Source organism: Rousettus aegyptiacus, unplaced genomic scaffold (assembly GCF_014176215.1).
Source record: "Rousettus aegyptiacus isolate mRouAeg1 unplaced genomic scaffold, mRouAeg1.p scaffold_m13_p_11, whole genome shotgun sequence".
Taxonomy (NCBI): Eukaryota; Metazoa; Chordata; class Mammalia; order Chiroptera; family Pteropodidae; genus Rousettus; species Rousettus aegyptiacus.
The window spans coordinates 18,836,349-18,859,655 of record NW_023416286.1 but is presented as its reverse complement, the minus strand read 5'-3'; the positions used below and the strand labels follow the sequence as shown (position 1 = coordinate 18,859,655).

The 23,307-nt window shown below is 40.0% G+C and overlaps 1 protein-coding gene across 4 annotated transcripts in view; it reads left to right on the top strand.

The window, feature by feature from the left end:
• Positions 1-15,248: 15,248 nt before the first annotated feature.
• CDADC1 (cytidine and dCMP deaminase domain containing 1) overlaps positions 15,249-23,307 on the top strand; it is a 48,415-nt gene continuing 40,356 nt past the window's right edge. For 3 of the 4 annotated variants that reach the window (XR_004953323.1, XR_001596702.2, XM_016143132.2), the window contains exons 1-2: positions 15,249-15,450; positions 16,217-16,314. Coding sequence is in view for 2 of the 4 variants with exons in the window: in XM_016143132.2 (XP_015998618.2) it covers positions 15,369-15,450; positions 16,217-16,314 (180 nt within the window). In the remaining 2 variants the exon portion in view is untranslated. The remainder of the gene's footprint in view (positions 15,451-16,216; positions 16,315-23,307) is intronic. The other variant, XM_016143133.2, reaches the window with a different exon arrangement.

Here is a 23,307-nt window from a genome sequence, read left to right as displayed (position 1 = left end):
GCCAGCCTTGGGCCACTGTCACTTCTCAGCCTGGTAGCACTAAGTAGGGACGGGTTGGAGCTGCTGCCACACAGTCTTTCTGTTCATGGAGTTCCTGCCTGGGCAGTCAGAAGTGGCTTTTTCCCTATGGAAGGTCATGGTTAAGATTCTTTCTGCTATTTTATTATAGTATTGTATTTTAGACATTTAGATATTTAGCTATAAAAGCAAAGACCTCTCCTTTGAGCTTTCTTGTTCAGATTCTAGGAAAGAAGGATTTACCTCATATTGTGCTGTTACCTAAGTGTGTTCCCAGTTGTGGGTGTGGGGAGGTCACCCTTTTTTCTTTGCCGCAGGGTCCCTGAGATGGAGTGTCTGAGCTCATCCTTCTAGTGCATCATTCATTGTGCAATTGCTTTGAAAATGCTGGTCTCACCCATTAGTCGATGTGAAATCAGTGGAGTGGGTCATATTTTCCTTTAATGGGAAGGAGTGGGCGAGAATAGAATAGAGAAATCAGCACATCCTGTGTTGCAAGGGTAACTCAGGTTGTGAAACTTTTGCTTCAATTATATATTAGTTGCTGTCTTTCCTGGTTTACAAAATAAAATGTTTTCCTACTGTGCATCACGGTCAAAAGTATTTGAAAAATTGTTCTGAAATCTAAAATTGTTCTCTACCTCAAAGGAAGCATCTTTTTCCTGCATTGACAACTCGCTGTCAGAGTCCTGGGAAGAGCGGGGTGGTCAAGTCAGGGACCACTGGAGAGGGACGGCGGGCTGTATTTTTCAGTCCTGGCTCTTCCTCCTCCCCGGGGTCGGTATCACGGAGACTGTGCCCCAGGAACACCCCCTGCACCGGGCAGAGACGTGTGCTGGTGTCCCTACAAGGTCATCTTTGAGTCCCTCTCTTCTCCAGGCTAACACTGCTTGTGTTAGGTGAAGCATCAGCCTTGGGGCAGGGTTTGTGTTTCATTCATTCAATTGGCAAATATTTTACCAAGCAACGGCTAAGTGCTAGATGTGTATGACAAAATACACTAGAAAAATTTGCTCATGTCAACTTTTTAATGCATTTTTTAGTTTTAAAGATGTGATTGTGTCTTCTAGACTAACCACAGACTCAGCTCATAAGTTAATACCAGAACTTACTTCAGATGGACCTGCCATCAGGTGAGCATTATCCACAAGGACGTTCTTCCTCTTTTCTACATGAGTCATTTTCACTGTTAAAGGAATTGTTCAAAGAAGCACCTCTTAGGAACCAAGAGCCCCCAGGGGACATAAGAGCAGCGTGTTCATGATGTTTAAAGTTTGAACACAGCCTCTCCTGACCATTTCTACTCATGTAATAGTAACATTTGCCAGAATGTAGAAGTTTTTCGTATATGAGTGACGGTGATTGTACAGATTGAGTGTTTTAAGCAGAGCTTTAAAAAGGCTTCTCTTAAACATAGATGTGAGGCAATTTTTAATTGTGAGCCAACTTTCTAAAGATTCCAAACCGTAAATATTACATATTACATAGGCCCTGGTCAGCTACGGGCAGCCTTCAAATGCCAGCGTTTCCTCTCCTGGGAGCACAGGAACATTTGTCACTGAACAAATATGTGCTCCATGGGATGCTCTGTGGCCAGTTACTCAGTGTGTCCCTCGCTCTGTGTAAGCTACAAGGAAATGGCAGAGGCTGACTCCACTTGCCATCTTCTTAGGAAAATAGCACACACCTTTTGAAGAATAATGGACTTCTGTGTAACGAGGGCTATGAAGTGCCAGCCAGACCAGGAGAACTGAGTGTGGGCTGGAATCTCTTTTATGCCATTGTCACCTTGCATGGCAGTGGCTGCTTCCCAGAGTTGGTAACTTGCTCCCTAAGGACGAACCATGTTTTATCCCCCGTGGCATTCCTTGCCCAGGTAGACAATGTATGTTAAACTCAGCTGGCTGCAAGGGAGGGGACAGAGGTCTTCACCCCAGTGGATAGGCAGAGATGGAGCCCTGGGTTGGCACAAGAGAAAGCATTAAACAGGAGCAACAAGGGCACACTTGGGGTGGGGGTGTCAGAGAAAGTAGGGGAAGGGCCTTGGAGGAAGAGAAGAGGGGGAAGGGAGGGGCACAGATAGCACCAGGAACTGGGGCCTGCAAAACGTCCCCCACCATGGTGGGTGGAGTAGAGTCTGAGCCTGGGAGGCCATTTGGGGCCAGTTATTTGCCCTAATGCAGGCATAGGGCACTCATGGGTTAGTGTGGTGACACTGCCACATTCAACACCTCCCATTACCAAGAACTCTAGCAATGTGGCCTCGGAGCAGCAAGCGCCCCTTTCTACATCCTTAATCCCCAGCCCCAGGCAGCCTCACCTGCATCTGTACCGGCCGTGCCCCGCCCGGGCCCCGGCAGGCCCACAGAGGAAAGAGCCTTCTTTTCTCTCACCTTTGCAGTGAGTGTGCAGGTTCTGAAAATGTTCTACTACTTGTGATGATAGGGATGATAGGGATAAAAAAGAATTTGAAAAAGCTAAAATGTGCAAGTAACAAGATTATAATGTTTTAATTTTGCTGTAATGGGTATACCTGTTCATAACTGGAACATAAATAGAGCCAAACCTGATCTTTCTTAGTTTTGCCCTTACTCTCACAATAATTCATTACTGGGCCCTGTAGAAACTGTCTTTACCCTTCCCTCCAGATTTTTATTTCCCACTCGAATTTTCTAGAGCAGTGGTTCTCAAACTTTGGCATGCATAAGAATCACCTGGAGTGGGCATTAAAACACAGATTGCTGGGCTCCACTGTGAAGGAGAGACTGTTCTGTGACATGGCCACTGTCTGTCCCGAAAGCTGGGCCAGAACAGAGGTTGCTTTCCACAACCCCCACCCCGCTGCCTGGAAACTGTCTAATGGTAACTGATGCTCATGCTGACATAAGTCAGCACCCCTCCCCCACCTCCTGCTACGTGCTGGTTCCTGACCTGGCCACGCATGTCAAGCAGCATCCACGTACTCGTACAGCGACTGTCCACCCCTTTAGCTTGTATAATTATTTTGGTGCCTGCCAAATGCATGGGGATCCATTCTGTATTACAGTCATGCTTCCCAAGACATGCCTCCTATGTAAACTTCCCTTAGTAAACTTTATTAATTACCAAACTGGAGCGGCCAGCCTCTTTCTTTGGCCTTGCCTTGCCCTCCACTTGCGGAGGTAGATTTTCATTCTCAGGGATTTTTCCTGAGTCTGTGTGTACCAACATTTGCCCCCAGAGTTTCCGATTTAGTGGGTCTGGGGTTGGGCCCAAGAACATGCATTTCTCTAGAGTTCCCTGTGATACTGATTCTGATGGCCTGCGGACCACCCTCTGAGAACCGCTACTGTAGCCTGTTGCTACGGAGAATGTGATCCACAGACCAGTGACATTAGGATCACCTAGGATCTTGTTAAAACGCAGATTTTCAACCTCTACCACAAACCTTCCAAATTATAGTCTGTATTTTAACAAGATCTCCAAGTGATTTCAAAGCACATTAACATTTGAGAGACATTAATCTGGAGACCAGACCAATGCCGCCAGAATCTCTGGGCGTATTTTTTAAAAGCTCCTTAATGACTTCCATCCTTATCCCACCCACACCCCCTTCCCACCCCTTTTCTCCCTTTCCCTGTGTTTACCCCAGGATAAAGGCAGAGATACAAAGTCAGTAAACAAAGGTACTAAAGGTGGGTTTGGGTGGTGGATTCATATGCAAGTTAGTTATGTTCCAACAGAAACTCATGGCTGTGACCCAGTAATGACTCCCTGGCTTTTTGGCTCTCTAGTTCCCTTAATCTCTCCCTGTGGGAGCAGCCTAGCCACTGCCAGTGCTGGGGTCTTTCTGCCTACAGGCCAGGCTGAGCCCACAGTCTCTGCTCATTTTAGTAACTAGGCCATCTTATGCTCTTCAAAATATGTTGTTTTTCTTTTACTTATTCAATATCTGTTTTGGTTCCTTGCTATCTGCCTCAACTCCTTCAGGACAGGCCTACTCAGCTCTTTGAGGTTCTCTTGGGGTCTTGGGCTCTATCCCTGATTCCTGGATCCCATGTCACCTGTGGCCCTATGGTAGCTCTGGAGGTATCTACCTGCCATCTGAGGCTACTGCCGAGTGCTGGTTGCTGAGATCAGCCAGAATTGCCTTTTAGGTGGGTAGAGTGGTCTCCAGGTTCCAGGGAAGGGGCGCCTCCTGAACTTTGACTCTGATGAGCCACAACAACAGGCTGCTTGGCCCCAGTGACTCACGTGCCAGGAGTCCAGCACCTAAGTAAGAGGCTTTGCTGCTGGTCCTGTTCTGACTTAGATGTGCCCCAAAAGCCAACTTTGCACCCAAGTTCCCTGTGTTGAGAAAGCACCTGCCGCCTAAGTGCTGTTTTTTAAATCACAAAACTGAAGAAATAAGTGTCTGATTCAGAACCTTCTAAAACATAGTGTATAATAAAAATATATTAAACTGAATTAGTTCATATATATTTATATATAACCTATTCCTGGGCATTTACATAGACTTTGGCAATTTTTAAGGCTTTATTTTTCCTTTCTGCAAAAGGGATCGAATGAAATAAAATATTGTTAAATGACCAATTAATTCACAATGGCAGGGGGTTTTCTCATTCCGAAAAATATATAATCTCATGTGACAACTGAGACCATAAAGGACAATAAAGTAAGATTTAAATGTACATAAAGCACCCAGAATTGTGCCTGGCACACAAAAGGGACTTCTTCGAAATACTTACATGTGTGTGAAGGATACTACATGTTTGGGCAGGAAGACTGACTTCCTAAAAACTTACTGAATTGTTGTATGATAATGGTTATTTAACTATAATTATTGCAACATATATATAATATATAACAGTACTATGTATTTCCCACACTGTCAGGCAATCCTCAGTAAGTGCGAGCTGGCATTATTGTTCTTAGTTCATGTCCTATTAACTTTCACTTGTTAGAAGCCGTCTTTCTCCTGTCCAAACTGTGTAATGTCCTTTATACGCATGATGGGGGCCTGTCACAGACTAGTGATGTGGTCAGGTCTATGTTGTGTTCAGTGAATTTCCTTCCAAAATGAAAGCCCTGTGTCCTGGACTTTTGGAGAAATCGTCCCAAGGTATCCACATACTCTGCTGTTCATAAAAAGCCTGGACTTGTTTGTGGAGTGTCTGTTATACTGAAAAAAACTGAGGAAGAGTGTCCTTTTTTCTCAACAGTCACTGCGACTGCTTTTAGAATTTAATAATGTAATATCAGCCCTTTTTCAGAGCAGTGAAAAAAGTTATAACTGGACGAGATGGGCTTTTCTCAGTTAGTCAGGCAGACGTGATGCTTTTGAAATTTAAGTGGAGCTTTTGCAAGTGTTCGTTTTATAAACAGACAGTATAGAGACTGGCACACACGCTGGATGGGGTTGCATTAGTGCCAGCAGAGTGTTTGTGTCCTGTAGTGCATTAACAGACTTGTAGTTCATTGATTTCATTTGTTGTTCTTAAAAATGTCCTTTCTTAACAAGAGCCCTTGGAGGAAATAAATGTCCAGCAGCAAACTTCTGGTGTCTCTTTGGCAGCCTGCAGTTTGACTACAGTGTCACATTCACAAATGAAGTGATAGAAAAGAATGAACTTTATTGTGATTTTTGGTTTGAGGAAGCCACAAATTTGGCCACTAAATGTGATTTTCAAATGAAACTTCCTGGGACATTCTGCAGGGCCTGCCAAGGTAACTAGAATTTCTTAAGTTTATTTTACTCAGTGGAGGACACTGTTGAGTTACAGAGATTCCCAGATCAGCACCTCAGAGCTCTTTACATGAAGACATGGGACATCTCCAGCTTAAATTAACATGTCAGAGGAACATTATGCCAATACATTCAGAGTGACTTACCAATCGAGACACTCTCTGTGGAGCTTCATTGGTAGAGGTTCAACTGGAAACAGAGGTAATGATAAAGAGCTCCTCTCCACAATTCGTGATGCTCTTTTTCTGCCTGATATTTATGTATATTTCCTAATGTATGTTTCCATAGTGCTTAAGGTCCTGTGAATTCTTCCCAGGATGAAGACTGAGAAAAAGCATGGGTGCAAAACATACTCCCAAACACTGACTGAACAGAGGTGAAGTCATGTAGCTTTGTTAACAAATCAGTTCAAAACATGACCTGGATTTCATGATTGGCATGTGGCAAACTGTACAAATGTGTCAGAGCTTCTTAAAGTAATCCAAAAATCATGGAAGATATCTGGGAGAACGTTTTAAAACTCCTATTATTGGTTAGTAGGCAGCGAATCTGTAAGGAGCATGCAGGCCTTTAGTCTTTGAAGGGAAATTTGCCTATAGGCCTCCTACTAATTAGCCACTGTTGGCTCATCTGGGGAACGACCACCATCTGCACTCATACATTTCAAAGACTTCTGTGTTGTCCAAGAAGACAGTATTGAAAGTGCCGCTGTGTGTTTCCTGTGATATGATGGAGGGGTCGAAGTCATTTTGGGCATGATGTTTTATTATCATTGATTTAATGACCAAGATTTGAGATATCAGTTCTTAGAAGAAATAAATGTTGAAGAAGAAGGGGATGAGACGGGAGAGAAAAATTTTTATGACATGCAGCGAAGCTTCTGACTGGAGCACAGTGTATTTTAACTACATTGTTAAAAATCTGCCCTGGATGGTTATGGACAGTACCAGAAAGTGGTAGAAACCATACACTCCTCTGAAGATTTCAGTGTGTGTTTTGTCAGCATCAAGGGAACGTAAGTAAACGAGTTACTCTTCCAGCAGCGGGCGCCCACGCGTGCTGCCGTTCCTTGCATCCCTGTTGCATCTACACCCTAACTGGGCTGTCAGCCTTTTAGCAGACGTAGTAGGCACTGTTTCACAGGCAAGACAGAGCTCGAATCCACAGACACTGGCAATTGATTTGTCTGGTTCTGCCTCTTTTCTGGGGGGCCTTTTCATAACCGTATCCATTGTCATTTATATGCATAACCAGAAACACTGGTATTATTGCAAAGAGTTTTGTGGAACATTGCACTTCCGTCACATGCGTGATGATGTAAATGTGAGGACATTAAATGTTGTAAAAGACAACCTACGAATTGTTTCTAAGCATGTGACTATCAGCTTTGCTGCTTCTCCTTTCTCAAGGCACACTGAACTGAACAATCCTCAAATTCGTGTATTCTCTTTATTTAAACAAGTAGTATTCCATAAAGGATATAAGGCAATTTTTTTTTTGTATCACCAAGGACTGCATATATAAGGCAATTTATAACATTGCCAAAATAAGATAAAAATTAAGTAAACGGGGAAAGTAGAAACTAAGTAAAAATGAGGGAAGGTAAAATAAGATTACACCAAAGAGAAAGTGAGGACACAAAATTCATGCCCTGGGGTCTGGTTAGGAAGGTTTACAATTCACAGGAGATTTACCCTGTGGGTGCTCCGAAATAATGGCCTTTAAACTGGAAAATCATGTTGTCCCACAGTGGGGCAAAGGTGTTATGACCAGCAGATACCTGCAGAGTGAGAAACGAAGCAGGCAACTCCATAGACTATAACAGAATTTATTACATGGTTAATTTACTTATGGGAAGATTGGGCCCAAGAGGACAGAAGGCCCAGCAGTTTTGTGTAAGTTATTCTCCACTAATAGACCCCTGTTACGGTACATTTTTTATAGTGTAACTGACAGAACAAAGAGACAAAGTTAATGCAGTAGCGCCAGGGACCGTACCTCTTGGCGATTTTGTGACAGATGATTGTTTGTAATCAATACTATCACCAGTTTGAGATTTATCTCAGCTGTCATGCCATTTTAGCTGTTATTAACTAAAATATTTATGGCTGCATTTTATGGAACACAGGTAGACAGAAAGCATTGATGTGCCTGCTAAGGACAGTGAAGTTGGTCAGAGGTCATTGCATGAAACGTAAATCTTGGACACAGAGATGGAGTTGGTTTTGTTCATATTTACATCTACACACTTGTACTCAATGGCGATCTTTACAACAGTACTGAAGGTCATAGGACTTTTCCTATAACGCCAATGAGAAAAATTATCTCATGCTTGGAAATGATAAAATGCTGATTATTTAAATTTTTTTTTTGCTATGCATTTTCTGTTGTTAGAAAATAATATGCCTGCAAGACTGTGTCAAACAGAACTCTCATTTGATACTCTGAAGGAATGCAAATTTGTTGTCACAGTTCTTTCTTTTTTTTTCATTAATAATACACAACAGACAGAAGCAATGACAATTTATAGCCCTGTAATATGAGAGGTTACCTTGCAGAAACTGATAAAGTGTTAGGATTTTAAGTCTAGAAGAAAAGTTAACCCCAAAGATGTTGTGGTTTAATAGGCCTGAAGAAAGTTAATCAGACATATTGTATTGGCAGGGATGGGGGTGGGGTTCAGGGGTGGGGGAGCGGGGTAGGGGGCCGGGAAGGTGGTTCAGAACAAGCCATCCCAGAATGTGCCACTTTGACATGTGGATTATTTTGACCTGAAGGCAAACAAGGCCCGGCTGATGCAGGAAAAGCTTCTTACCTCTCTCCTAACTGCCTAAAAGAAAGACAGGGGCCTGTACCAGGAAGAGGGCTATTACTAGAGAAAACTTTTTCATCTGAGAGACTTATCTGCATGGCAGAGCAAACATTTACTTACCAAACATTTGTCCTGCTGTCTTCCTGCTAAGGGCCTTCCTTGTCTTTGAAGCCTCAGACTCCTACCCTTTTCCTCAGGTCAGGATGGTATGTAAGTCTCAACTGCCTAGCTGTTTTTCAGTCTCACATCTGTGTGGACTCCCTTACATACCTAATCAAAATTGTCTTTTGTCAATTTCTTTTATTACGGGGGTGAGAGGGTTGGGCAGTGGGGCCTCAGCTAAGAACATGGAAGGGTAGAGGGAAAATTGTTTTTCCTCCTCTACAGTATTAGCTATTTTACTTAGAGTGCTTTCCTGTCCGACTATTTAAATTTCTGTTTCCCAAACATACTCTGAACTAGGCAGGTCACATTGCTATTACTGGGGTTGCCGTAGTTATGAGTTAAATGAGGAGTTAAGTGAGTTATATAGGAAAACAATCACACTCATTTGTTTACATATTGTCTGCAGCTGCTTTTGTGACATATGACAGACTGAATGGTCCACAAAGCCTAAAATATTTACCATCAGGCCTTTACAGAAAAAGTTTGTCAACCCCTGAGCTAATTTAAACTTAAGATACCCACTCCTTAGCTAGTATGAAAATTTTGCTTTTTAACATCAGTTAATGATGGTAGATGATGTGATACTAAGAAGTACTTGGTGGACGCCATTCTACAGAGGGCCAAAACACTACTGCTAAGTACCAGGGACTCCAAATCTCTAGGGCTACACCCAGGAATCTGGGTTTTAACACAGTTTCCAGGTGACTCCTATGCATGTGCAAGTTGGAGACCCAATGGAGCCCTCTGGTCCAGCTGAGTGGTTCTGTACATATTCTGGCTCCAAACGTCTGAGGCGGAGCTCAAGACTGCACTTCTAACAAGCTCCCGAGTGATGCTGACAGGTTTTGATTTCCTCACTTGTAAAACGGAGAGGATAAAAATCTATATCTTGGGGCGGTTGTGAGTATTAAATGAGATAATGAACACTTACATCCTACTCCCACCCCTTTCACGCTATATCTGTTTGAGCAAGTTACTCAATGTCTTGGTTCCTATAAGTAGGGACAATAATAATAACACCTACCTCACAAGGTTTCTGGAAAGCATAAATGAGATGATAAATGTAAATTAGCTAGAGCGAAGCCTGGAACACAGTAAATGCTTAATAATGTAAGATACTATTACTATTATCCTTACTGTTACATACAGTATCTGATGCATAGCAGATATTCCATCGGCGTTAGTTCTTTCTCTATTCCTTCCTTTTCTGTCCTCTAATCCGTACCCCTCCCTCTGGTCCCTTCTGTTGATTTCTAATGCGTGTAATTATAGACCCTCTTCAGGAATGCTGATTCAGAAACACCTGAACAAGGCCAGAGGGCACCACACAAATGACCACCAGAAAGGAGTTTGGACATGGAATGTGGTGCCTAGGCCCTTCTGCCCACGCCCTTTCGGTAGCCTTGTGGCAGAGCACCTCAGAACAACACTGGAAGGCTTGCCAGTCCTTCTTGTCTCTTAGAGATACTCCCAAGGTTCCTGGACATTCTTACTTTGTAGCACATTAATCTACACGGCACCAAGTTTACTTTACTGAGGACACCATTTGGGACAATATACGGAAAGCCTGAGAAGTGATTTCTCTTTGGTAGTACTGCCCTTCATAACAAAGTGAAAGTTCTATGAAAGGCATCTGGATTTTGTTTCAGGCTTCTCTTTGCTTCCTCAGGGTCTAAGTGCTGCCAGAGACTGCCTCAGAGAATTGTTTAGGAAAACTTAATTTCTGGATTAGGGTGGTATTTACGGTTATAACTTTCCGTGAAATGACCAAATTAGGACCAATCGTCTCCAAAAGGGTGCACTGGCCACCATTAGTCTCTTTCAATCCTGTGGTCACTTTATCTCCTTTCCTTTCCCTTCTCTTTGAGACGAAAGGGACTGTGGAGGCAGCAGCACAGGGGCTGGGAAGCTAAAGAGGTAACTAGTGTGCTAGGCAGATTAATCGGGTACAGGGGGAAAGGAGGTGGGTCAGAAAGGAAAAAAGAAAAACTATATTGAGAACAATGGGAGCCAGGTTTCCTGCTGTTGGAGAAGAGATTTATCAAAATGGCAAGAGGGAAGGTAGAAATAACTCTGATGTGCTGTACTGGAACCGAAGACATTGGTGTGAACTCTTGGAGAGATAGATAGCTATTCAAAGAGATACAGTTATGTGAGTGTGTGTGTATGGTACACATATATAAATATATTTTCTAGATCTGTCCTCTTAGAGGATCTAGTAGTAATGACATACCAGTAGCAATGAGCACACATATTGCCTAGATCTTAGCTTTTAAATATTAAGAGTAATCAGGGCTTCTTGGGGAAATGGTTGATTCTGGGTCTGGAGCGGAGAATGCACAAGATGAGCCTGTATCAAAGAATGATAGGGATATGTCAAAAAGATAAAGGAGACAACTTGAAGGGGATTTTATCAGCTAAATATGGGACAATTTGAGCATTAAAACAAATGATAACAGATTGCAATGCATTGAATAAAATAAGAATTCACAAGTCCATATAAATGATATCAATGAACAAATGAATGAATAAATGGAGATGAGGGAAATGCTCTTCCTGATGATAGGACGACAACTACTAGAGGTAGAAGGAATGATGGAAATGGGAAATCATACTTGGATACCATCATGATTGTGGCTCATTCATACGGGAATCACCAGTAGATGCTGAAGTCAGTATGTGGACGTTTAATGGACATAGGATATTGGCATAGTTGGGGAGTATCTCCTCACAAAATACTTACCAATTCCAGAGGGAAAAATAGTGATTTCGCACTATAGGAACCTGACAGGCACTAATTGGGCAGGTGATCAAGATTGCATCATCAGGGATGGGGTGTGTTTAGGCTGAGTGGCCTCCTGATGTGATGCATGAAAAAGAGGGCAGTCCCACTTTGGAAGCACTCCCACCAAGAATGCATGGACTGAGTCTGGTTGTGGGGAGACATCAGATTGCTCCTAGTTGAGAGATATCTTACAAAATGAAAGGTCTATACTCTAAAAACGAAAAGAAAAAAAAAAAAAACCTGTTAACATTGTTAAACAGAAGGGAAGACTGAGGAAATGTTCTAGATTCAAGGAAACTAACAAGATGCAAATCTTACTGATTCTGGATGGAATGCTGAAGCAGAATAGAAATGGCATATGTTGAAACACTTTTCACTTTTCAAAATTTGAATGGGGTCTATGGATTCCATAGTAGTGGCCTTTTTTTGGATGGTTAAATTAGGATGGGTTAGAGAATTTCCTTGTTTTGGAGAAATGCATACTGGATTTTTTAGGGGAAGTTGAATATAATACCTGTAACTTGCTCTCCAATGAGAAAAAGAATGTTAGCGGGTGTGCAAATGTAAGAAAGAGAAAGAATAATAAGAGATCATACGAATATGATAAAATGTTAAATACTACAGATTCAGGGAGAAGGGAATATGGGAGTTCTTTTTACTGACTAGCTGTGAAGTAACAGGCAAGGCTCATTTATGAACACTGCATTATTGTTGAAAAATTTGCTGTACTTGCCTTTCCAACATATCCCTGATTATACATCCCACCTCATTGATGTCTGGCTTGCCATGTGACTTGCTCTAAGAGTCATCACTTGGTTCTGCCATCTCTTTTCCTTTTGCCAGGAGAGAAAAATATCCACTTGATATAAAAAGATTATTTGTTGATTTTATAAATCATTTTATTTATTAAGCTGGCCTTTGTGGTACTCAGCTAAACTGAGCTTATCTATTACTTAGCGTTTAGGTAGCATTTTTTCTTAAAATCCTCTTTAGTCTTCTTATTCTTTGCAGCAGAACTATTATTTCCAGTAACATTGTACATAAAATACCAAAAAATAAATTTCTGATACAAAGCACCTAAAAATGCTGTATACAATATGACCGGGCTAGCAAGAAACTTAAGGAACGCGTTTTAGTAGTTAAACTACTCTGAAATTCTAAAGGACTGGAAATGAAATGAAATTGGAATCCAAAGAGAGATCAGTGAGAAATAAAGCTACTGGTGTTCTAAGGGTAGATCTTACTCTTAGAGATTAAAGGTTTTATATATATATTATATATACAAATAAGACTCAAAGCAAGTTGCAAAAATAATAGAGTTCCTATGTACCTTTCTCCCAGCTTCCACGATAATAATATCTACATAATCACAGCACATTGGAAAAACCAGGAAAGTGACATTGGTACAAAAAAACTATTAATTTAGGTAAAAACCTTATTTGGATTTTACTAGTTTTTATTTTATTTTCATTTTATTTTTTTGGATTTTTACTAGTTTTTAATGCACTATTTTTGGTTTTAGGCATATAGTTCTATGAAAGTTTTTCATATGTGTAGATCTGAGTAACTATCAACACAAAGAAACTCCCTTGTGTCACCTCTTAATAGTCACACCTTCTTCCAAACACAGTCCTCAGCAGCCACTGATCTACTCTCTATTACTATAATAGTTTCACTTTGGGAATGGTACATAAACAGAATTATATAGTACCTAACTCAGCTTTTTCAGCTCAGCATAACGCCCTGGATGTTCACTGATAATTCCTTCTTTTTTTTTTTACTGCTGATTAGTATTTCATTGCAAAGATATTCCTTCGGTTGTTTTCTAGTCAATCATTGAAGGTTGTTTTGGGTTGTTCCCCGTTGTCCACTATTACAAATAAAGCTTCTATGAACATTCATGTAGAGTTTGTATGAGCGTAAGTTTTCATTCTTCCAAAATAAATACCCAGGAATGTGATTGTTGGATGATATGGTATGCTATGTTTACCTTTATAAGAAACCATCTGTTTTCTAAAATGGCTGTACCGTTTTATATTCCCACCAGCAATATATGAGAAATCCAGCTGCTCTGCATCCTTGCCAGCATTCGGTTCCGTGAGTACTTTTAACTGTAGCCATTCTAATATGTACTCAGTGACATCTTATCATGGTTTTAATGTGCATTTCTTAATGGCTAATGGCGGTTAATATCTTCTCATGTGCTCGATTGTCATCTGTATACCTTCTCTCACAAAGTGACTATTCAAGTCTTTTGCTCATTTCCTGATTGGATTATTTGTTTTTTTCTTTTATTTATTTATTTATTTATTTATTAGTTTCAAGTACATTGGTTAGACATTGATATGGTTTATAAAACAATCCCCCTGATTGCTCTTTCCCTCCTCTGGTTTTCCACCTAGCCAATACATTAATGCTCACTGAATTCCCTATGCTATGCTCCCCATCCTCGTGACCATCTATCAACTCCTGATTTGTACTTCTCTAACCCTTCACCCCATTCCCAGCCCCCCAAGAGTTTAGTTTTTGAAATTAAAAGAGTGAGACCATTTTGAACAAAGTTATCCAATTAATTTTAAAACTTACATAAAGTGAACAAATTTTGAGAAAAATATAACCAAAAATGGACCAAGAAAAAATTGTCTGAGTAGCCTCTTAACCAAAAAATATATATATATATATTGAATTAGTAGTGAAGTGTCTTTCCTCTTTAGAAAGCAGGCTTTTCCAAGAAAGTTTTAATAAACATTCAAGGAACAAGTAATTCCAATCTTACACAAAAGAAAAATAGGAAACACTGCTTAACTCATTTATAAGGGTGGCCTAATCAAGACATCGAAACCAAACAAAGAGACCATGATAAATTATACACTAAGCTCATTTACGAACACAGATTCAAAAATCTTAAACATGGTTAAATAAATTGTGGTACATAGAGCTCCAATGAAACACTGAACGGTCGTGAAAATTAATGAACCACAGCCATACCCTTCAACACTGAAGATTCTCAGTTCAGTCCTTTACAAAATGATGTACTTTAATAACGTTCAGCTTTTGTTTCCAAAAGGTAGTTTTTATGTCTTGCTATTTGTCGGCATTTCAAACTGTGGTAACAAAATGGGTTGGTGGTGGAAACTGGGGAAGGAGGGACTTCATTTTTAGCGGTGCCTGGGCACTTGTAAGATAATAAAACGCACTTGGCACAAATCTACAATGTTAGGCACTTCTCAGAATTTCCGAGGACCATTTGCTACCTCTTCCTACCCTCACCTTTCTCATAATCACAGTTCCATCTCTTAATGTCTTCATGTGTTTTTAAGCATTGTGTCCCTGTGGTGGTCCAGACACTACGCTCCCCAGTACTGGCCAATCTCTGACAGAAATAATCACCTGGACTGCCCAGCTGCCCCCCTTGAGCCTCCGAGATGCCCTCCTCGCGCCCCTCTAAGACCCTGTCCATGAAACGGGTAAGGATTCCAGTTCAATTCCCCTTTGCTTTCTAACCAAAACTCTCAAGTCTGCGCAGGTCTCATCACCCTGTCAAAGTCTGTGCAACCTGGAACTTAGAGAAAAAACATCTTCGAGCAACCTTACTTCGGCAAAACCAACGAAGACAGCCAAATATCAAATGATCGATCGCACCGCGCTGAGGCCGAGGGGCAGGCCCGCGCCACCGTGTCCACGCCTCGCTTTGACGTCACCCAAAGCGCCCGGAGTGGCTGTCGGGCTCATACGTCATCCGGCTACGCCGAGTTGGCCTTGGCTCTGCCCTTCTCGCAGGAGGCGGGAGGTGGAGCATCTGGGGCCAAGACCATGCCTAAGAGCGAGAGGTGTTCAGTGCAGCAGAGGCCCCTGGGTTTGGGATGAAAGGAGCAGGACAGATGCAAAATCTGGAGCGCGCGGGGGCCGGGCGGTCAGTCAGCACACAGACTGGCAGCATGACCGGTGAGTGCCTCGGACCCCACTCCCGCCGCCGCAACCTTTTGCTCTGCCCTGTGCCTCTGCAGCCGTTCAACTCCGGGTTCCCTGCTTTTTCCTCTTTGCTTACAGTTCTGCCCCCCGGATGTCTCCATGCCTTCCAGGGCGCGTCCCTGCCTCGGTCACCTGGACTCCCCTGGCCTGGCTACACCTACTTTTAAAGTCTCTCTTACTGCCCGCCCCTCCCCCCTTTACTTTTCCTTCCTTGACCTGGAACGGGGATCGCGGTGATTGACGAGCTGAAAATTACCCAAACCGTGCTTTTGACTAGATTTCTAAATTAAGCGCACGCTGCTTTCCTGCATTTCAACTTCTTTACCCTCAAAGGTCACAGCACTTTTAGTACCGTGTTCTAACCACTGCCCTTGTTGCATCTCCACAGTCTAAAGAGAAGCTTGCTCCACCATGATATCAGATGCAAGGACTTTTCATAACTTCTTTTGCTGCCTTTGGATTGTTCCCATAGCTAGTACCCTTTTTTTTTTTTTTTTTTTTTCTGTTTCGTATGGGCGGGAGAAAGAGGACCCAACTTTGGAAAGTGCAAGAGGAGGTCGTGGCAATGAGGTTGTATAGCCAGTTTCCTGCTAAGAAAGTTTTGATTCTCTTGTCCGCTTTTTTTTCTCTTCTTCCTGCTAAAGCAGCTGAGCTCAAGCTTCAGCACCCAGGTACATAGAGTATAGTTTCTGTTTTCATCATTAGTAATATTTTAAAGTGTCTGCCCTCTCTTTCGTAGGTCAAATACCAAGGCTTTCTAAAGTCAACCTTTTCACTCTACTCAGTCTGTGGATGGAGCTCTTCCCAGCAGTAGAAGCCCAAAGACAAAAATCTCAGGTATATTTTTCCTTGGATAATTTTAACCATTTAGAAAAGCAATGGTCTAAAATTTTCTTTTAGTGCTCCAGTTTCTGTCACACTTAAAAACAAGCTCAAAAACCCTTCAATTTTCAAAATATCATTATGATTTAATGTGATCTTTGTAACTCCTAGCTCTAACAGCTCATCTTTCCATTCTAAAAATAGAATAGTTACCCTCTGATTGTGTCATGTTTATGAGGTAGTAATGATGTTTATGTGTTGATTTGGCCAACTAGATTATTGTCTGTGATGCAGGATGGCAGATTCCCCAGAGTGGGGGGAGCTCAAGTCTGCATTAAGAGAGAAAAGGCCTCTTAGCTGAGCATGAGAAAGAATTCAAACACACGCCAAAGTTAGAGTCAAAAGGAAAGTTTATTAGAGAAGGGGTAATACTCCATAGACAGTACATGGTCTCCTCTAAGAGGCAGAGACAGCATAAGAGAGACTCAGAGGGACAAAGATGAGAGAGAGAGAGAGAGAGAGACATTGAGAGTAAAGACAGAGGGACCCCAGACTGTTGGAGGATTCAGTTTATATATCATTCTTTAGTTTCTGTGAATTAACAGTTTAAAGACTTTGTTTACCCATTTTCCTTTGCTGATATGGACATTCAGTGAGGAAGAAGAATTTGTAGCCTGAAAAGGTAAGAATATGTAGAACGAAAGGCCTTGATCCATAGGTTCCCCATGGTTTTAACCACAGGGAATGAATGGCTTTATTTAGTGTAGGGGCCACTTAAAGACTTTTCTTGTTTTCTCATCATGGTGTGGGGAAACGGGTTGTTAGCAATCCCAGCAGAAATCTTCCTATGTTCTGCAGGTTTGGGGCTGATCAGCATATTGCAGTCTCTGAATATAGCTTGATTTAACATTTTAGTTCTCTTGCTTCCTCCCTGTATTATCTATACCACATACTTTATCTCTCAATTATATAGTGTTGGCATTTCCTTTGGGTAGTTTTTCCTCTCTCCCGGAAAACCGTAAAATTACTTTAGAGACCATGCCTTATTTTACCTGGTATGACCCGTAGCATTAACTCTTGTAATTGATAATCTAGAATGCTGATTGGTTTCTTGTTCCATGTAAGTAGTCCCTTTTTAGATCTCAAAAGATATGATCAAAGCAGGTTAGGAATGTACAGTAAGAATAATTGTAAAAGCCGATGTGTCAGAAGTATGTACAACTTACATCTTTTCTTTCTCCTGTCCTTGGGGTGGCAAAGTGTTAGGTTCTTAACATTTTGGTTTGGTAGATTTGAAAGTTTAGACTATTGTCATTAATTTTTAGGGGGGCCCAAGTCATATTGTAGGAAATAGCATTAGGTTAAATTAAGCATTTAAGGAATTTTTGAAAACAGAAGGAAAGGGAGGGAAATTACCTATGGCTTCTGACCATTCATTCTAACAACATCACTTTTAATGTTTTAGTGCTCTCATTTAATCATTTTTACAGCACAGTTGGTTGTTTTTTTTCTCTTATAAAATTTTAATTGTATACTGCCTATGTTTATTGAAGTTTCCAACTTGCCAATAATTCTGCTGAAAGTTTGCTTCAGATTTTCTTTTTTTATAGAAAGACTTTTTGTAGACCCTTAAATATCCACAGTACTCTTATGAGGTTATTCGTAACCATCCTCTTTTTCATTTTTAATGTCTTCTTTACTGTGGATAAAATTATGTGCTTGGAACTAGAGATACAAAAAGAAAAAACATAGCCCTTACTTTCTAATAAGGACAAAAACTAGGCATTTGAACAATTAAGATACAATTAAATGGTGGAGTCAAATACAATATATAAACAGAGATGCTACCAAGACTGAAAACTGAGGGCCAGGCTTTAAATGATCAAGTGAGGGAGAGATTCACAGGGTAGGGTGCATTTGCATTGAGATATGAAGAATGAGTAGATATCTGCTGTTAGTACTCACAGACCCAGGAAAAAGCCCTGAGACTGAAAATCTACCTCTGCAAGTGGAGAACAGGGAAAGACCCAAGAAAGAGGCTGGCCTCCAGTCTGGTAATTAATAGAGTTTACTAACGGAAGCTTACATAGGAGGCATGTTTTGGGTGACTATAATACAAAATGGATCCCCACGCACTTGGCAGGCACCAGAAAATTATACAGGCTAAAGGGGTAGACAGTCACAAGTACAAGTACATGGATTCTACTTGACATGAGTGACCAGATCAGGACAACAACCTGTCCAGGAACCAGCACGTAGCAGGAGGTGGGGAGGGGTGCTGCCTTATGTCAGCATGAGCATCAGCTACCATTAGACAGTTTCCAAGGAGGATTTGCTGCAAGCAAACTGTTCTGGCCAAGGTCCAGCTTTCAGGACAGACAGTGGTCATGTCACAGAACATTCTTTCCTCTACATTTGCCAAGCCAAGGGACTCCATATGGAAAATCTTGTAGAAGTGAGAGAGTTTGTAGGCCACATGTCAGAGGGTAATGCTGGGTGGAGGGAAGATACCGAAGATGAGTTTTGTAAGTACACAAGAATCAGAACGTAAAAGACATTTTTATACCTTGCAAGAGAGTGCAGATTGTATCCTGTAAGTATTGGGACTGCATTGAGGAATTTTAACAGGGACTTAGGGAATTCTTTTTAAATTAAGACTTTATATTTTTAGAGCACTTTCGGGTTCACAGCAAACCTAAGGGAAAAAGAACACAGATTTTTCATATACCTTCTGCCTCACACATGAATAGCCTTCCCTATTATCTGCATCCTCCCAGAGGGATACATTTGTTTCAGTTGATAAGCCAACATTGATACATCATGATTACTCAGAGTCTACAGTTTACATTAAGGTTCACTCCTGGTGGTGTACATTCTATGGGTTTGGACAAATGTATAATGACATTTATCCATCATTATGGTATCATGCAGAGTATTTTCATTGGCCTACAAATATTCTGTACTACACTTATTCATTCTTCCCCAGCCCCCCAGCCCCTGATTTTTTTTTTGTTAGTGTCTCCATAGTTTTGTCTTTCCCCAAATGTTATATAGTTAGAATCACACAGTATATAGCCTTTTCAGATTGACTTCTTTCATTTAGCAACATGTATTTAAGGTTTCTTCATGTCTTTTCATGGCTTGATAGCTCATTTCTTTTTAGCACTGAATAAGATTCCATTGTCTGACTGTTCCACAGTTTATACATCCATTCATCTACTGAAGGACATCTTGGTTGTTTCCAAGTTATGGCAATTATGAATGAAGCTGCTATAAACATCTGTGTGCAGGTTTTTGTGTGGACTTAAGTTTTCAACTCTTTGGGCAAATACCAAGTAGTGTGATTGCTGGATTGTATGTTAAAAGTATGTGTAGTTTTGTAAGAAATCACCAATCTGTCTTTCAAAGTGACTGTACCAGTTTGCATTCCCACCAAGAATGAGAATTCCTGTTTTTTCATATCCTCTCCAGCATTTGGTGTTGTCAGTGTTCTGGATTTTGGTCATTCTAATAGGCATGTAGGTATATTGTTGTTGTTTTCATTTGCATTTCCCTGATAACATATGATGTAGTACATTCTTTCATATGCTTATTTGCTAATTTTTGGGGAGGTATCCGTTAATGTTCTCAGGCCCATATTTTAGTCAGGTTGTTTGTTTTATTGTTAAATTTCAAGAGTTCTATGTATATTTTGGATAATCTTTCATCAGATGTGTCTTTTGTGAATATTTTCTCTCAGTCTGTGGCCTGCCTTCTCATTCTCTTGACATTTTGCCGTTTTTAATTTTAATGAAGTCCAGTTTATTATTGATTTCTTTCAAGGATCATGCCTTTGGTGTTGTATCTAAAAAGTCATGGCCATACCTTAGGTTTCTTTTCTATGTTATCTTCTGAAGTTTTATAGTTTTGCACTTTGCATTCAGATCTGTGATCCATTTTCAGTTAATTTTTGTGAAAGATATAAACTCTGTGTGTACATAGGGAATTTACTTTTCATGATAAAATGGTATCTCTTGAAATAGTTTCCTCTTCCCATTCTTATGTAAAATGTTTTATAATAGTATAACATTATTAAAAATGTTATGCATTTTTATTCCCTATTTGTCAACCACTACCCCAACCCCTACCCTGGCTCTACATATTATTAACAGTTTTGAGAAGGCTCTTTATTGCCTTGTTCTTTCGACTTCTTGATAGCTTAGTATTATTTTGTGTAAGTAGAAGATTTTCAAACTGTTGGATATTTTGAGTTTGTTCGTTTGTTTGTTTGCAGATAAAATTTGTCTTGAAGAGACAGATTAAAAGCAAACGTTTAGAAATTCAAGGCTTTTAAAAAATGCATTTAAAAGCTGGGCTTGTTAGTGTGAAGGAGGAAGAAACTTTTCTTTGCCCTTCTAGGTTCTTTCAACTGGCCCAATAATCAAATGGACACGACTCAGCTTAACAAGAGAAGGTGACCAAATTTAATTACATACATATGTAGGGGAACCACACATATATGAGAGGTTCAGAGATAGAAAGAAAAAATGAGGTATATATGATGTTCTCAGCTAAGGATAAGGCAAGGCACCTTGGACTTCAGAAGCGTGGAAGGTCATTCTTAGGATGATAAGAGCAGATGTTCAGTAATTAGAAGTTTGCCCTGCCCTATAGATTGGTCATAAAAAGTTATTTTTGGTGATAACTTTTATTATGAGCAAGACACCTATTTTAAATTCTCTAAGGGCGAAGTAAGTTTCTCGTAAGCCAGCAGGTTCAGTTTAAAATAGTTTACATGCCAAAGTGGCGTATCTTGGAAAGGCCTGTTCTGAACCCTTTCTTTAGGGATTGAGTACTAGTTTTGAAGAAACTTTAATATTAAAATTTGATCTCATTTTAGTTCTTTTATATATATTAGTATACTGTATAGATGGATAGATAGATAGAGCTATAGCTATATATCAAGAATACATCCTATGCAGAAATTAAGTATTTTTGACAGGCATGTTAAAATAAATAAGTAATTCCAGTATTAATTGCACACGACTTTCATAGGATTGAGTAAGACTTTTTTCCTATTAAGAAAAATGTTCTTCAAGCTAAAGTAATGTTTATTCCACTTAAATTTATTATGCTGCTTTTGCTATATAAAGTAAATCACAGAACTTCTAGGATGCAATTTGACATGTAATTGTTTTGGAAACATTGCTTTTGACACTTTACCAGCCTTTTATCTTTTTAAAATACAATATGTATAACTAAAGTTATATATGTTTATTATTTATAAAATGGACAGAAGAAAAAAAATTCCTCATAATTTTACCACCTAGAGACTACTGACATTTTTTCGTGTTGTTTCTCTATTTCCTTTACTTATTTGAGATTATTTAATTCTCGATCATCCTCCCTTTTCCACTTAACATAAGAAAATGCTTACACTATAATACTATTACAAACATTGGAGCAGTAACTTAGTCTAATGGTTTAAGAGTAGCCAGTGGTTTTGTAATTAGCCTGCCTGGGTTCAAATCCTGGCTCTGCCTTTTACTAGCTATGTAATCTTGGGTAACTTACTTTACCTCTCTGTGTCAACTTCCTCATCTATAAAATGGAATGTTACAGTACATATGACATGGGGCTTTTATGAAAAAATACCGATTTCATATTTGTAAAGCTCTTAGTGACAGGCACATACTATGTACTGTGTTTGTTATTATCATTTTGTATAACACTCCTCTGTATCAATGCCTCTTCCCTTATTACTGCACATTTAAATTGTCTGTAATTTTTACCAGCCTGTATATTATTAATTAACAACTACTTCTAAATACAGTAGTCCCCCCCTATCTGTGGTTTTTCTTTCTGTGGTTTCAATTACCAACAGTCAACTGAGGTTTGAAAATATTAAATGGAAAATTCTAGGAAGAAACAACTTATACATTTTAAATTGCATATCATTTTGAGTAGCATGATAAAATCTCATGCCATCTTGCTGTCCTGCCTGGGATGTGAATTCACACTGTATATGCTCTCCATCTGTTAGTCACTTGGTAGCCACCTCAGTTTTCAGATTGACTGTCACAGTATCACAGTGCTTGTGTTTAGATAACCCTTATTTTACTTAATAATGCCACATTCACATAACTTTTCTTATAGTATATTGTTAAAATTGGTCTATTTTACTATTATTGTTGCTAATCTCTTACTGTGTCTAATTTATAAATTAAACTTTATCATACGTATGTCTGTATAAGGAAAAACAATAGATACACGGTTCAGTACTATCCACGGTTCAGGCATCCACTGGCGTCCTGGAATGTATCCCCTTAAGATAAGAGGGGACTGCAGTATAACTGATATCTGCGATTTTCTGTGTTGTCAAATGTACACATTATATGGGTGCTCCTTGAGGATTTTTCAGCAAGGTATAAATCAAGTATAAACACTTATCATTTTTAAGAATCCTGTCTAAAACTAGATAAATGAATGGGAGAGAAAGTATTGTTTATGAGACTTCTGGGGGGAAAACTCACAAAAGTTTTGGAATAGAAATCAAGCTCTGTTGAAAATGAGTGGTCATTTAAAAATAATTACCTCTCCTATTGGTTCATAGTTTTTCATTTTATTTAAGTTAGATTTGCCTAAATTTACCAGCCTTAGTTGCCTGAGCATTACTTTAGTATAGGAATTAGAATAGCTGCATTGTTCTCTCATTTTTCTTTCCACATCACATATTGTCTCTCTCGACTCTTCCCATTTTGTCCTACTACCTATTTTCTTTTTTTTTTTCTGCTATCTAATTTCATTATTAAAGGTCTTACTGTACTTTTCCAGAACAGAAGCAGTGTAGCATAATGATTAAGGCAATGGATCTGGGGCTCAGATCCCGGCATACCCATTTGTTAGATGTGTGACCATGGTCAAGTTATTTAATCTACCTCAGCCACAATTTTCGCATTTGTAAAAATAGGAAAAATAGTAGCTACCTCATAAAATTGTGAGGATTAAATGAGATAATTTAGGGCTTGG